This window comes from Pinus tabuliformis, chromosome 8 (assembly GCF_031772625.1).
Source record: "Pinus tabuliformis cultivar Carrire ecotype Pingquan chromosome 8, CPIR1, whole genome shotgun sequence".
NCBI classification, from domain to species: domain Eukaryota; kingdom Viridiplantae; phylum Streptophyta; class Pinopsida; order Pinales; family Pinaceae; genus Pinus; species Pinus tabuliformis.
Window position 1 is genome coordinate 215,663,160 of NC_142294.1, and position 15,367 is coordinate 215,678,526.

The window sequence follows — 15,367 nt, forward strand, 5'->3', positions numbered from 1 at the left end:
GGGACCAGTTCCTCTTACGCCTATCCCTCCCCCAATCTTCCACATGGAAACCCTTATCTAGGTCCAACATGTCATATGCGTATCCCCATCCGCATCAATAGATGTCAGGGCCAACTATTGCTCCACTTGTTTATCCTATTGTTTCCCCATCTCTTTATTATCCGTATGCACTACCTAGTGCTCTAGAACATCCAACGCCAATGTGTTAGCCCCCCATGCCGCCTCCACCTCTGCCACATCAGAAACCTCCTCCATAATGTAAAGTGTATGCTCAGCAGAGCACAACCAATCCCCACAACCCCAAGAAAATGAACAAGGGGAAAGGTAATCGGAACCAACAATATCAAGGTAATCAAGGTATCTAGGGTCCACCACCTAATGCACCTTAGGGAAACAAGCCTAATCCCACAACCCATCTATAGTGAAAACAACCCAAGAAAAACAAGGGTCTTCATACGAACAAACCTTGTCCCTATTGTGTCATATATGTACATTATACTCATGAGTTTCCCCTTTTGCCTCATATGCGTCAAGTATGGGGAGCTCAAGCAGTTTCTTCTAGAGCACCGCAGCTCATCACTCCTTTTCCTCCTCTTACTTCATCTCAACTGGTTATGTTTACTAATCCTTTTCCTCACCAAGGATATCTTGTTGCTCAACCTCCATAACTTCATGTAACTCCCCCACCTCCACCATATGGTCACAATGATTATAAAATTCTTATGATGAATTCTAATGAGGTCAATACCGAATAAGTCAACCTTCAGACTCGACTGTGCCAATATGACAAGCCACCCGCTTAGTAAGCAACTGAGTCCCAACCCTAAGTTTCCACCGAAGCTCTTTGTTCATCCAATGGTACCTTATAGATCCCTCCACCTAAGGTAGAGGTTATCCCCAAGATTCCCAAAGGTCCATTATGTCGAAATGTTGCTTCTATTAAAGCGGCCCATACATATAGCATAGTAGATGACTTGGTGCAATATCATGATGCCATGTCTATGCTCAAAGTCCTCCAGATGTGTCCATCCCAATGGAAAGATCTACTCTCTGCTTTGGGTGTTATGGATCCTCGTGGCAATCATATGATTTTCTTTGACGTTGACAAGTCCGAACACCCTCCCCTACCTTCATCTGGTGCATTTCAAATACTGGTCTCCATAAGAAATGCCATTGTTCAATTGTGCATCATAGACGAAGGTTCCTCCACTTGTGTGATGGTTTCTAATGTTTGGAAGCAACTTGGCTCACTTGACATGTCTCCTTCCACCATCACTCTTTGTGCTTGGGATGGTCATCCCTCTAAGCCCCTTAGCTTATATGGAAAATTTCCTATCACTGTTGCTGAGAAGACTGTCTCTATTAACATCAAGGTCATTGATGCCCCAAGAGATTATAACATCCTTTTGGATCGTAGCTATAACTATGCTATGTCATATGTCGCATCTGCGATTCGCATTAAGATGTGCTTCCCTCATAATTGAAAGGTCATCACTATCGATCAGATGACATACTATGATCCCAAATCTATGACTTTACCTCAATCCACTATCTCATTGATGACTGGCAATAAGATTGTCTTGTCCTCACCAATGCCTCTCCTGGAGTCCACAAATATTCTGCCTTGTTTGGTGTTTGTTATGGTCCACCATCTACTCCATATGAGCCTATCTCATTCAGTGTTTGCATGCTTCAAGCATCACAGACTGCCCATATGCATTCTAGTATGTCTTCACCACATCCAACACCTCCACAACCTATTGTTCCCAACTCAAAGCAACCTTTTGGTATTACTCCTCAAGGTCTCCATCCTTATTCTCATACCTCTCCTACCCCTTTTCATCCTGAAATCATTCCCCTAAGTCTTAATCATATTAGAGAAATTAACCTAGGTGTTGTGGGGAAAAGTATCCAACACGGAATGACCCTATCCCACTCTAAGGGTGATAGTTCCTTAGCAACAGCCGAAGCAAAGCTATCTAAAGTTACTTCTTTATGACATGCAAAAGATGAAAGGAAGAGATCCACTTACCAAGAGCTAATAAGAGTCCTTGTGGACCAGCTCTTCAAATCATAAACATGCCCAGAACTGAGCTAGAGTAGCTGCCCTCTACTTTGCCTTTGAATGATTCGAATGCAGTTCGATTCGGTACTCCCTTTGTTTAAGAAATGAATAGCAAGAAACACAAGCTACCAACAAGACACAATCCCCAGCGGAGTCGCCAGTCTGTTGTGGGGAAAAGTATCCAACACGGAATGACCCTATCCCACTCTAAGGGTGATAGTTCCTTAGCAACAGCCGAAGCAAAGCTATCTAAAGTTACTTCTTTATGACATGCAAAAGATGAAAGGAAGAGATCCACTTACCAATGTCTTGCGCAAATGGTCGATCCAATCTCCTCTATTTGCCGCTCGCTACCAGCTCCAAGTCTTCTCACGGGCCCGGCTACACGAGATCCTGCGAACAAGACAAGAAAAGGAAACTACAAGAAGCATGCATTCATAATTGATTCAAGGATTAGCATAAATCAAATACACAAGTAAAACAACACATCATTGAAACACATGCGAATAGAAGAACCTCAAATGCTTTATTAATATAAGGAAGTAAGGTTCAGGCGGTGATACAACCGTAAGAGGTCCAATCCAGCATCACCTTCCCGACGGAAAGAAATCTCCTCTTCACCTCCCTCAAGCAATCACCCAATACTCTCAACTGTAAACCAACAGCAATTCTTTGCACAAAATTCCGGCCTTCTGATCCCATGGGATGAGATCCTTATATAGAGTTTTGGAGTGAAGATAAGTCAGCTTGACGTGTGACTTGTTGTCCTCTTCAACTCCAGTTGTTCTTCAGTCCTTGAGTCCACTTGGAGTTTCTACCTTCCACTTGGAGTTCTAGAACCTCTTTACTCATCATTAGGCGAATCTTCTGATCCAAGTGTCATTTTGGAAGCTTCCTGGGCACTGGCACATTGAGAAAAGATTCCTCCACATGTCAAAGTACGCCCAGCACAGGTAGCCTTTGTTGCACTTGCTATGCAGCGCAGGTACACCATAGAGCTTTTGACATTCAGCGCAGATGCTTAGTGGAGCAGCTGCTTTGATCCAAAATTGACCTGTTTTTGAGTGTTTTTCAGTGGAGAACTGATCTGAAGTGCTGTGGTTTGCTGACCTTGTTCCTCAAGGGGTAGGAACAACATGTTTAGGGACTTTGGATCCCTCAGATTATTGACATTTCATGCTCCATGCTGTAAGGCACAAAAATGTCTATAACACTAGGTCGCTACCCTTCTGGTCAGATACCATTCTTATTTCCACCCCCTGGATTTTATTCTACACTAATTATGGCCAGATAATGTTTACCTAACATTATCTTGGGGGTTGTAGTCTGGTACATTTATCCTCTAGCAAAAACTCCCTAAATCAACTCAAACCTTACATTGCTTTGAACTTGGTTCAACCTATTGTTCCTACCCCTTCATTTGCTTTAGTTCCACAGCAGCCTCAACATGAATTTACTACTATTCTGAAAGCATCTGGTGAAGGGTGGAAAACTTAAAAAAATGGAATCAAAGAAAAGGCACCCCAACCAACTCCAACTCCTCCTAAGTCGCCAAAGCCTACTCCTTTATGTGCTTTGTGTGATTTTGTTGGTCATGCCACTAATAATTCTCTTAAACTCCCTCATATAAGGAATCTGGTCTCTAATACCATCTCATTGATGTCCCCATTTCAAATACTTTTGTGATACACTTCAAGTGCTTCACGAATTAGATGTATCTCATATTGAATTCACCTCTCCTCTACCCATGGGTTTTGGTCCCACTCCTATGCTAGAATAAGAGGCCTCTGAACCTCCTGTCATGATCCCTGACCCTGATGTTAAGATGAAGGATAGTACCACCCCTATTCTCTACCTGTCATCATCCATGGGATCCATATATTGGGACTCTCTTGACATCTCCTATTGTGATTTTGTTGAACCTTCTTCGACGAACACTTCAGTCTCAAAGTCAGTAGATGTCACATCTATTGGTCACCTGTTTCCCAGCCTTTATGATGCACATGTGAACCTTGTCTCTCAAGAAGATGCCTCATGTAGCTTCTATTCATCATGTGGTAATTCTTCCTCTAGTACCCTCATCTTCCATTATGATGAAGACAACATGCAAGAAATGACCACCCCTGATTATCCTTGGGATGATATGCACCCTCATGCATACTTCCTTCTGCAACAAACCCATGATTAATATGTTGTAGAGTCCAAAGACTTCATCCATGGTGAGGTCTATTGGTTCAATAACCCCTTACCTAGAACCCATGAATTCGATCCACATCCACCTTGCAGCCATTACATTGACAGCCAACATTTGCGTAAGGGGGCCTCCACTTTTGAGAGTCCAGGAGACATAATTCTCCCCAACCCTCCTAGTGCATCAAGTAGTGTTGAATCTAGTACCATTACTCTTCCCCAATTCTGAAGAGTCTCTAAAGTCCCATATCACTACAAACTATGAGTGAAAATTTTAGGGGCTAATATTCGCAAGTGGACTAATTTTCCATGCTTTTTCCAGAAAAAATATTCTCCAATTCCCATTTTTCCTTAAATCTATTCACTAAAATTTTGTACAATAAAATTATTTTACCATAAAAGGCTCCATCATTTTATAGAGACTATAGATAAAATCATTAGAAATTTGAATATTCTTAGAAGAATACCACTAAATATTTTACATTTCACATATTTAGGACTAGAAATTTTTTCCAAGGTTTCTAAACATTAAGATAAATATCCATCCTTAAAATTTTCCTTGTTAAGATCACCATAGGGTTGATCCACTTGATCATTCCTATATTTTAAATCAACAACTCAGTCCCTTAGACATTGTTGTTGTTCAACCACCGTGTCGTTTAGGTGAGCATCAGTTCATTATATCTGAAGCCACTCTTTGGTATAGTGATACCATGTATGTGAACCAAGACATTCAGTCCATTTAAATTATATATGCAGTGCCAATTGAGATTGGTAATCCACCATTTCCTTTCACAAACTGTATCTGTCCACTCTTCTCACAAGAAGACATCCATAACATAAAGAAATGGTGAACCAAATTATCGAGGAGTGTTTGGAATCCATTAATCTAAATACATTCAACATGTCCATATCATGCTACATCCATCCATCCAAAACTAGGGGGGGACTTATGCCTATACATCCACTCATTATCCTTTATAGGACCTTGTGCCAGTAGGTTTGATTCTTGAATCCATTATTTGAACATTTGGAACACAATGGCGCTCGACAAATTCATCAAGCTAAGGGCATCATTCACACTTTTTCCATACCCGATCAGTTCCCCTCCACCACATATGCTGAGGGGAAATATCTCATGCTTAGGGGAATTATGGCACCCCTGTCCACCTTCTCACTTGATTAAAATAAATCTCGACCTAGACCCCAACGATCAAGGTATGGTTTATTATCCTTTCATTCCTTAGATAGTTTATCCTACCGACCTCTTTGTCGAGCCATATGCACATCACATATTGTAGATGATTTATGCCCTCTATTCAAACATTCTACTCTATGTGACGCCACACTTACCACCCACTCCCCATGTTTGACTTAGTGGGCGGGGATGATCCGAAACCTTCTCTAGTATTTCGTTCCAGTATCTTACATTGATTCTTCATCAGGAACCATCCCGCCATGAACCATTAAGGCCATTTTAGAAAAGTAAGGCCACATACCTGAAACTCATAGATCTAGATTTTAATAGTTGATTTTATCCCCACGATATCCACAATATTTAGGGTCTTGTCCTCCTCTCTAAATTCTACAACAAATCACTATGTAAGTGAATTGGGTTTTGGGACAAAACACTCTTTTATAGGAAACACCCTAGTTTTTCCATCGTCCATTGCGACCAAACTGTAGATCTGTTTGATGAACCATCAACACCGTTGAAAAGATCTCACTGAGTTCTATAATATCTATCCCTTTGTTTTTGGTAATTTGAAACTTCACTAGGAAACCATTTTTCCATGAGTTCTCACTTTGCCGCCTATTAAAATCAAATTTCTTCATTTGAGCAATCTATACTCTGGTACCACTTTACCCATGCATCGGTTGACTGACTTGTCGATTTTGTTCATGAGTAACCATCCTTTACTCATGCTTTTATGATCCCCTCTGGGCCTCCCCCATGTGGCAACGTCCTTGAGTCACCCTTGTTCAGAGCATCCGAGTTGAGTCACCCTTACATCTATGGAGTATGTTTCAAGTCCCCTTCAGTCCAGTTATAGTGTTCCATACATGTTTGTGTCACATCCATCCCATTTTTTTCATATTTTCCCCTAAATTATATTGCTCTGTATTTGAAAAGCCCTTGTTTATGTAGTTGACTATCATTCAAATTCAATCAATTGTAAATATTTTCTTCAAATCACCGTTAGGAATATTTTCCATTTATCATTTTTCTATCCAATATGTAAACTAACGTCAATGTCTGTAAATGTTAAACTCCAGATATAAGTATTATGAAGATATGTGGGAAGTACCCTCACAAACTTACTTCAACTTAAATTTATATTTAACTTAAACTAGCCTAACTGTGGAGGTAATGTTGATAAATTTAACCAAGTTTCTTTCAACTGAAAATGGTGCACTAAACATATATTGCTTGTAAAACTTTTCTAAAATAATGCGCAGGATTTGTGAAAATGTTTGGTGACTATTTATTTTGAATAATGGCGAAGTCATAACATGAAATATTTATTGAAGTTGGAAAAAAAATTACCAATATTTTTTATAATAAGATGAAGGAATTTAAAAATTATATATTTATTAGTTATTTTAAAGGTTTTATATTATGTAATAATTTATTATATTTTTTTAAAATAAAATGTATTTATATATTTATATTATAATAATGTTTACTGCTGTAGAACAGATATGGTGAAATGTTAAGGGTTGGTGTGGTTTAATTCTGATTGCATTCGTTGATTTTGATGGCTTAGACACCCACTAAGACTCCCTCAAGCCACAAATTATGCATGTCAATTATTTAAAAACTCATATTACTTAAGAAACAAAAAACAATATTATTATAATAATAAAAAATTAAAAATAATAATAATAATCATGTATAATTGATTAACCTCCCTAATTATAAATATGTGTATATATTACCTCACTACCTCTCAATATATAAATATACATTTTGATCAATTAATTTTTTAATGAGTAAAACTATATATACTTTATATTACTTATTTTATATAATTTTCTATTTATTATTTTAAATTATTTTAATAACTATATATATATATATAGATATATTATATATATATATATATAGATATATATTATTAGATTTTTAAATTTAAATTTTATTATTTTTTAAAACAATTTATACTTATATTTTAAAACAATTTTTCTAATATATATTTGTATTAAATTTAAATTTGGAAATATTTATTATATTATTAATTTTCTTGATATTTTAATTTAGTTAAAAATAGATTGATTTAAAGGCTTTTTGAATATTTGATAAAATTTCAAAAAATTTCAAAATAATATCTTATTTTAAGCAAATTTTCAAAATATAATTATAGATAAAAGAGATTGTAGTTTAATTAAAAAAAAAAATGTTCAGAAATCAAATTTTAACACTTCAATACATAATATATATAGTTTGAACATATTAAGAACCTCAATTTTTTTATTGAAAATGGTAGACATAATTTAATATATATAGTTTAAACATATTTAGATTTGGATTTATTAGACTGTAAATTTCTTCCAATTAATGTTAGATGTATTCTCTTGTGGACCAAAAATATCACTCTCTAATTTTATACGGATATTGACAAAAATTTGTTATTTAATATTTTTTTGACATGAGTTAAATTTAAATAAAATATATGAAAAAATAAAAAGTAATTGTTGTGATTAAATTATCATAAATATAATTAGTCATTTATGATTAACCTCAATTTATTTTTGATTTAAATTTAATAAAGAATTAGAAAAGATTATCATTTAAATTCAATCCACTATAGATATGGACGATCAATCAGCCAAATAAATATTAACAATCTGCTAATTATTATTTTAAATTAATCTCAATATAGTTGTTAAACTCAGGAAAAAAATTAGAAACTAACCTCAACTTAAACTTAATTTAAACTAATTGCTTTCACTCTCACTCTCAGATTTAAATTTTAGAATTTAAGTCTCACTAGCTGTGCATTGAAGGCTTCAAGGAAGCACTGAAGTGTCTATATTATGAGGATATTCTTTGGATGTGCGTTGGGAAAAAAAATAATTATTGAACTTTGCGAGGGAGATAGTAATCGTAACAAACCAAAGCGGGTCGCTGGAGTCTTTTCAAGTGTGAAGAATGGCAAACTCTTCAGCAGTCATGAAATACATCATAGCGACCATGGCCTTATATTCCATGGTCAATTTTGTGAGTGCAGAAGAGGATACTTGCTCTGGTAAAGACAGTGCATGCAGAAACAAGACAGAAGCTCTCCATTTGAAGATTGGGGCACTCGCATCTATTCTTGTGGCAGGCACTATTGGGGTATGTTTGCCTGTTCTGGGCAGGACTTTCTCTGTTTTAAGGCCTGATAGGAATATATTCTTTGTCATTAAGGCTTTTGCTGCTGGTGTGATTCTTGCTACTGGTTTCGTCCATGTTCTTCCTGATGCCTTCGAATCTCTTACCAGTGAATGCTTAAGTTCGAATCCATGGGGCAACTTCCCCTTTGCTGGGTTTATAGCAATGATGGCTGCAGTTTGTACTCTCATGGTGGATGCTCTGGCCACTGGTTACTACGAGCGCTCTCACTTGAGAAATCAAAACAAAGAGAATCACCTTATTGGGGGTGCAGCTACTGGTGGGGTCAATGACCCAGATCATCAGAATAATCTGCATGCACACTCACATGCAGATACTGGTGAGGGCAATGACCCAGAACATCAGAATCATCACTCACATGGTACACATGGGCATGCCCATGGATCCAATACTATAGCTGAAGATTCCAAGATTCGTTATCGTGTGATTGCGCAGGTAAAATTCTAAGATTCAAACTCTCAATTGCACCTTTCAATAACTATATTATTAAATTTAACACCATGCAGAATGGGACATGGTTAATATCAGGTGTTAGAGTTGGGTATTGTTGCTCACTCCGTTATTATTGGAATCTCGTTGGGCGCATCTGAAAGTCCATGCACAATTAGGCCTTTGGTGGCGGCGTTATCATTTCACCAATTTTTTGAAGGAATGGGCCTTGGTGGATGCATTGTTCAGGTAATACCTTCTATCCCTTAAATCTTCAAAAATTCAACTAGTATAAAGCAGGAATATTTAGGTTGATTGATTGAAATTTATGTTTTTTGAGTGGAGCAGGCGGGTTTCAAGAATAAGTCGGCAGCAGCTATCCTGATGACGTTTTTCTTTGCTGTGACAACGCCATTTGGTATTGCAGTAGGGATTGGGATCTCGTCGTTTTACAACGAGAGCAGCCCCACAGCACTGATAGTTGAAGGGGTCTTTAATTCTGCGTCTTCGGGAATTCTGATATACATGGCTCTGGTGGATCTTCTTGCTGCCGATTTTATCAACTCGTCTCGGATGAAACAGAATGGAGCGCTTCAACTGTCCTCATACGTCCCTCTCTTGTTAGGTGTAGGGGCCATGTCTTTGATAGCCAAATGGGCTTGAAATTTGACCAAATCGTTTCGCTACAAAATCTCATATATTTATTATATTTGTTGGTTGGATGGACCTTTTTGTATACACATTCTTATAATCTAATGTAAATTGGAGGAGATATTAAAGATTTTTTCAACATCCCATGAATTAAATGTTATCTCCGCTTATATTGTCAAACAAAAGTTCTTTGGGTTCTAAAAGACGCGAACTTATAGATAGACAATATAGCAAAAAGGTATAAGAGGGCGTTTCTTATCGTTTCTAAGCGAAGGCTGGAACATGTATATTTCTGCCCAGAAAAAAATAATATGTTTTATAATTTTCTATTTAAATTATTATATTTTAAAACATTATATTAATATAATTTTCTATTTAAATTATTAAATTTTAAAATATTTTATAAGGTTATAGATTAAATTTTATATTTATTTAAAATTTAATTTTTAAGTATTTTAGGGATGATGATGTAACACCTCTTCTGGGGTAAAAATGAGGAGAGATGTCACTACAATCAGATTCAAAATCCTATGTCACCTTAAGGAAATGAAATCGACAAAATATCACATACAATCATCCAATATCATCAACAGAATCCTCAGGAGACAAATCAACCACTCAGACAGCCTGTCTCTGGGTCCCACTGCTATTCTACAGCTCTTAGGCAATAGTCACTCTCATGCTATAGGCAAAGAAGTGGCTAGCAACCCAAAGTCACTCTCATAGGCTTGCCTGCTAGCGACTATGGACTAGAATTGCTAGTTTTGTGCTAGCGACTCAGAGATTTAAGTCACTTTTCTAGCCCAAAATCCTGGCCTCTTTCAAGAACTTTTTGTAACTTCTAGAATTCATTAAAAACATAATAACAATGTTGATTAATAAAAAATGACCTTCAGAACTAGGCCTGAGCATCCCCAATCAGGACTGACATTATGTCAAACACTTGACATCAATACAACCTACAGGTCTAGGATACAAGACAACGCATAAATGATTGAAACAACTTATGAAACATAATGGGAAGGGTCACCTCCTTCTCCATTGAACTACTATATCATCAATTAGGTCTTGCATCTATCAATTTAACAGTTACAAGTAAATATATGATATAACCATGACATGAACTAGTCATTCAACCATGCTTATAACTAGCATAAAACCATATAAATACCAGAGATATGATAGCCATTAAATCCACATATAAATCAGTGCAAAAGTAAGGGAACTTAGATTTTATTAATAATAGGAAAGTCTGACCAGGTTTGGGACTTCCATGTACCACCCGACCATAGACATGGCTGAACCAAATCTCTCTTTCAGCTAGTCACCCCTGTGCCATATTCCAAGTATGAATGTGGGATCTCATAGAACAACCAATCCAGGAAAAACCAATGGAATCTAAATGTTAAACCACCTCCACCCTCATCCAACTATGATCACACCAAAACTGGTGCTTCGGTCACAATCAGACATAACTTGGAATGCCATCCGGAATCCATCACTATCCTTGAGGAATTTTCCATCTCCTTACCTCTTAGGCTTTATCACAATCCAAACCTGGATCACTATGCCCTAAACTGAGACTGCTCCCTCAAGCTTTACCATCTATCTCGCCAAAACCAGTCAAAGGATTCCTAAGCTTTTTGGAATGAACCTTGAGACCACCTCCGCCCCGAATTCTGAAATCCATCTGACATTTCGAAAGTTCTAAAAATAAAATAAACATCCCAACATACCATGGCATTCAAAAAAAGGCTAGGCTAGGCTAAAATCCATTGTCATAACCCGATAAGACCATGCCATTGACAATAAGAGAACCATACAACAACATTCAAATCCATGCATGTCAAAACCAACTAGGAAATCACACATGCAAAAGGTTACATGCAACTATTCCTATTGAAGTTGCTTGATCCTTGCTTGCTTTTCCTTTCCTTCCATTGCTTTCCCTTTCCTTTGCTCCAAACTAGAGTGCTCCAAGAAAACTCTAAGTGACCAAGAGTGAGAGAGAGAGATAGAGAATAATGAGAGAGATCCAAATTTGAACTTGACAAAAGCCATGAACTAATCCTTAGAAGCCTTTTTATGGACAAGGCCTCTAATTTCTTCATTTTCCATTATTTTTCTTCAATTTCCTCATCACATGCAACTTGTGAACTTTTACCTTCCTTTCTTCCTAATTCCTTTATTTTCATAAATAAATGTGCCAAAAATGTCTTTTTTCCTTTTAATGTCTTTGCCTTAGCCTATGTCAATTTTCCTTAGCCAAAACACACATCCAGTGATGCCCACTACGATATCATTGCCCAAAATTCAACTTGGTATACGTGTCCCTTATCCATGGTCTTATTTTTCCTTTATTAACTTTTATTACATGAAATTTTTACGAGGGTCACTACAAAACCTTCCCCCTTGGGGAACATCATCCTTGGTGTTAAGCCACACCAAGACCTCAACAAACCTCTCAAAAGAAAACATACTTTCTATGTAAGTTAGCTCGTTGTAGTATTTACAATGAAGAACTTGCTCAAAATAAAAACATCATGACAACATGACAATATAATAACCATAATAACATGACACCCATACCGCTTTTTGGAGCTTTATAACTTAGCTCATGCCAGTTTATATATATATATAAACATTAGCAAAACATATAACAAACATAACCAACATCAAACCAAAATTTATTTACCTTAACTGGAAAACAATGAAAGATATAAGACCCGCATCTGATTTGTCATCTCCCATGTAGCTTCTTTAGGACCAAAGTGCTTCCACTACACTAACTTGCTTTATGGCTCTATTCCTAAGCATGAGATGTTTCCGCTGCAATATGCATTGAGGCTTCGGCTAGAACTCTCCTTCTTGCTCCACTTGTAATAGAAACTAATCAATAACATGATCAACATCCTTTATATACTTCTTAACCAATGAAATATGGAAAACATCATGGAATTTCACTGTTGGAGGCAGTGCAAGTCAATTTTCCACTAGTCCAATCCTCTGAAGGATCTCAAAAGGCCTGCAATAATGTGGTTCCAACTTGGCACATAAACCAATCCTCAAATATATTTTCTTGGGCTTGAGGCACAAATACACATGCTCCACAACCTGAAACTATTTGAACATCCCGTGCTGATCTACATAAATATTCTATCTATTCTGTGTTGCCTTGAGATTCTTCTTTATAACCTACATTTCTTGCTTTATGTCCATCAAAATGTTCGGTCCGATAAGTACCCTATTCACTGGATCACTCTAGTTGATGGGAGTGTTACAACTCCTTCCATACAATGCCTTGAAAGGACTCATCCTCAAGGACTCCTGATAACCATTATTGTATGTGAACTCAACCAATGGAAGATAATCCTCCCATTTCCTTTGCTGGTACATTACGTACATCCTCAACATATCCTCCAAGATCCTGTTGACCCTCTTTGTCTGACCATCTGTCTGCAGACGATAAGCTATGCTGAAGGCCTACTCTATACCCAACTTTGCAAATAGACTTTTCCAAAACTTGGAAGTGAACTTTGCATCCCTATCCAACACAATATTCTTTGGAAAGCCATATAGCCTCCCTATCTCTCTAATGAATACTTGTGCTACTTTACTAGCTGAATATGTAGTCTTCATCAAAGTGAAGTGAGCTACCTTGCTCAACCTATCAACCACGGCCATAATAGAATTATGTTGTGTCGCTGTCTTCGGAAGACCTGTGATGAAATCCATGGAAATGACCTGCCATTTCCATTCCGGAATCGCAATAGGCTGCAGTAGACCACTTGTATGTTTGCATTATGCCTTTACTTGCTGACAGTATAAACATGTAGCCACCAACTCAGCCACTTCCTTCTTCAAATTCAACCAATAGTAAAATTTCTTCACCACCGTCAATGTCTTAGGATATCTTGGATGACTTGAATATGATTTCACATGAAAATCCCTTAAGATAAGCTTGTTGAGCTCACTGCAATTCGACACATATATCATGTCTCGAAACTTCACCAAACCATCTGCCATGAGATGATAATTTTCATCTTGATCACCTGTACTCTGATGTAACCTGTGCATAATCTCCATGTATATGTCATCTCATTGTCCTGCCTGCAAGATCCTATCATGTAACTCTATCCCATCTTATAATTGTTATATGATTTACCTGTACCTTCCTGCAAAGAGCATATGTAACTTGGTTCTCCTTTCCTTTGATGTATCTGGTCTTGAAGTCAAAATAACTAAGGGTAGATAACCATCTAGCTTGCCTAGCATTTAGATTTGACTAGTAAAACAAATACCTCAACCCACTGTAATCACTCATAATGTAAACCTCATGCCTAGAAAATAATGTCTCCACATCTTCAATGCATGTATAATCGCTGCTAGCTCAAGATCATGCACCAAATAGTTCTACTCACGCTAATATAGTTTCAATGACTCATAGCACACTACGTGTCCTTGCATGAGAACTCCACCAAGTCCCCTTTTTCAAGCATTTGTACACACCACAAACTCCTTGTCCGAATATGCAATCTTTAGAATTGGTGCATGTGTTAACAACTGCTTAAGCTACTCAAAACTATCTTCACATTTCGCCGTCCATTCAAGCTTCTTACATTTCCACTGTAATGATATGATAGGATATGTAATGCATGAGAAGTCCCTGATAAACCTCCCATCATAACCTAGCAGTCCCATGAATGATATCACCTCATCTATATTTTTAGAAGTTGCCCATTCCATGATGGCCCTTATATTTTCTCGATCGACTATTATGCCTTCCTTGGAGACAACATGTCCCAAGTAGTATAACTCATTCTGAAAGAAGTTGCACTTGCTAAGCTTAGCATACAATTGGTGCTCTCTTAGCAATCTCAACACTGCTGTTAAATGTTCGATGTGTTCTTCCTCATTCTTAGGATATACCAGTATGTCATGAATGAATACAGTAATAAATTTGTCCAAATAAGGATGCAACACACTATTCATCAAACAGATGAATGTAACTGGAGAATTAGTCAAATCGAATGGAACAACAACAAACTCATAATACCCATACTTAGTCCTAAATGCAGTCTTGAGGATATTCTCTTTCTTGATGCATACCTAATGGTATCCTGATCTCAAGTTGATCTTAGAGAACATTGCTGCTCCCTTTAGCTGATCAAACAAATCATCAATCATCGGCAAAGGGTATCTGTTCTTGATCGTTACCTTGTTCAATTGCCTGCAATCAATGCACAATCTAATATTACCATCATTCTTCTTTATGAACAACACTAGTGTGCCCCAAGGTGATACTCTGAGTCTGATGTATCCTTTGCCCAACATTTCCTTTAGTTCCAACTTCAATTCTACCCACTCATGTGTTCTCATCCTTTAAGGTACTTTCGATTATGGAGATTCCCTTGGGACTAACTCAATAGAAAAGTCTACCTCCCTGTGAGGTGGAAACTCTGAAATGTCCTCAAGAAATACATTCTAAAAATGCTACAATATTGGGTAACTGCTCAACACATCCACATCTTGTCATAGCACCATTTACCACTCTTGTTAGATCTCATGCTTTGATTATGGCCTAGGGAAACCCTTCCTTCCAAACTTGGTTCAAAATCTAAAAATAGTGTTTTATT

General features: G+C 37.2%; 1 protein-coding gene across 1 annotated transcript; it reads left to right on the forward strand.

Annotated features, from left to right (window-relative positions):
• Positions 1-8,453: 8,453 nt before the first annotated feature.
• Positions 8,454-9,743, forward strand: LOC149234909 (zinc transporter 8-like). The gene is made up of 3 exons (XM_089461264.1): positions 8,454-9,086; positions 9,180-9,329; positions 9,429-9,743. The coding sequence occupies exons 1-3, from the start codon at positions 8,466-8,468 to the stop codon at positions 9,741-9,743; spliced, it is 1,086 nt and encodes a 361-aa protein (XP_089317390.1). The 5' UTR covers positions 8,454-8,465.
• Positions 9,744-15,367: the final 5,624 nt, after the last annotated feature.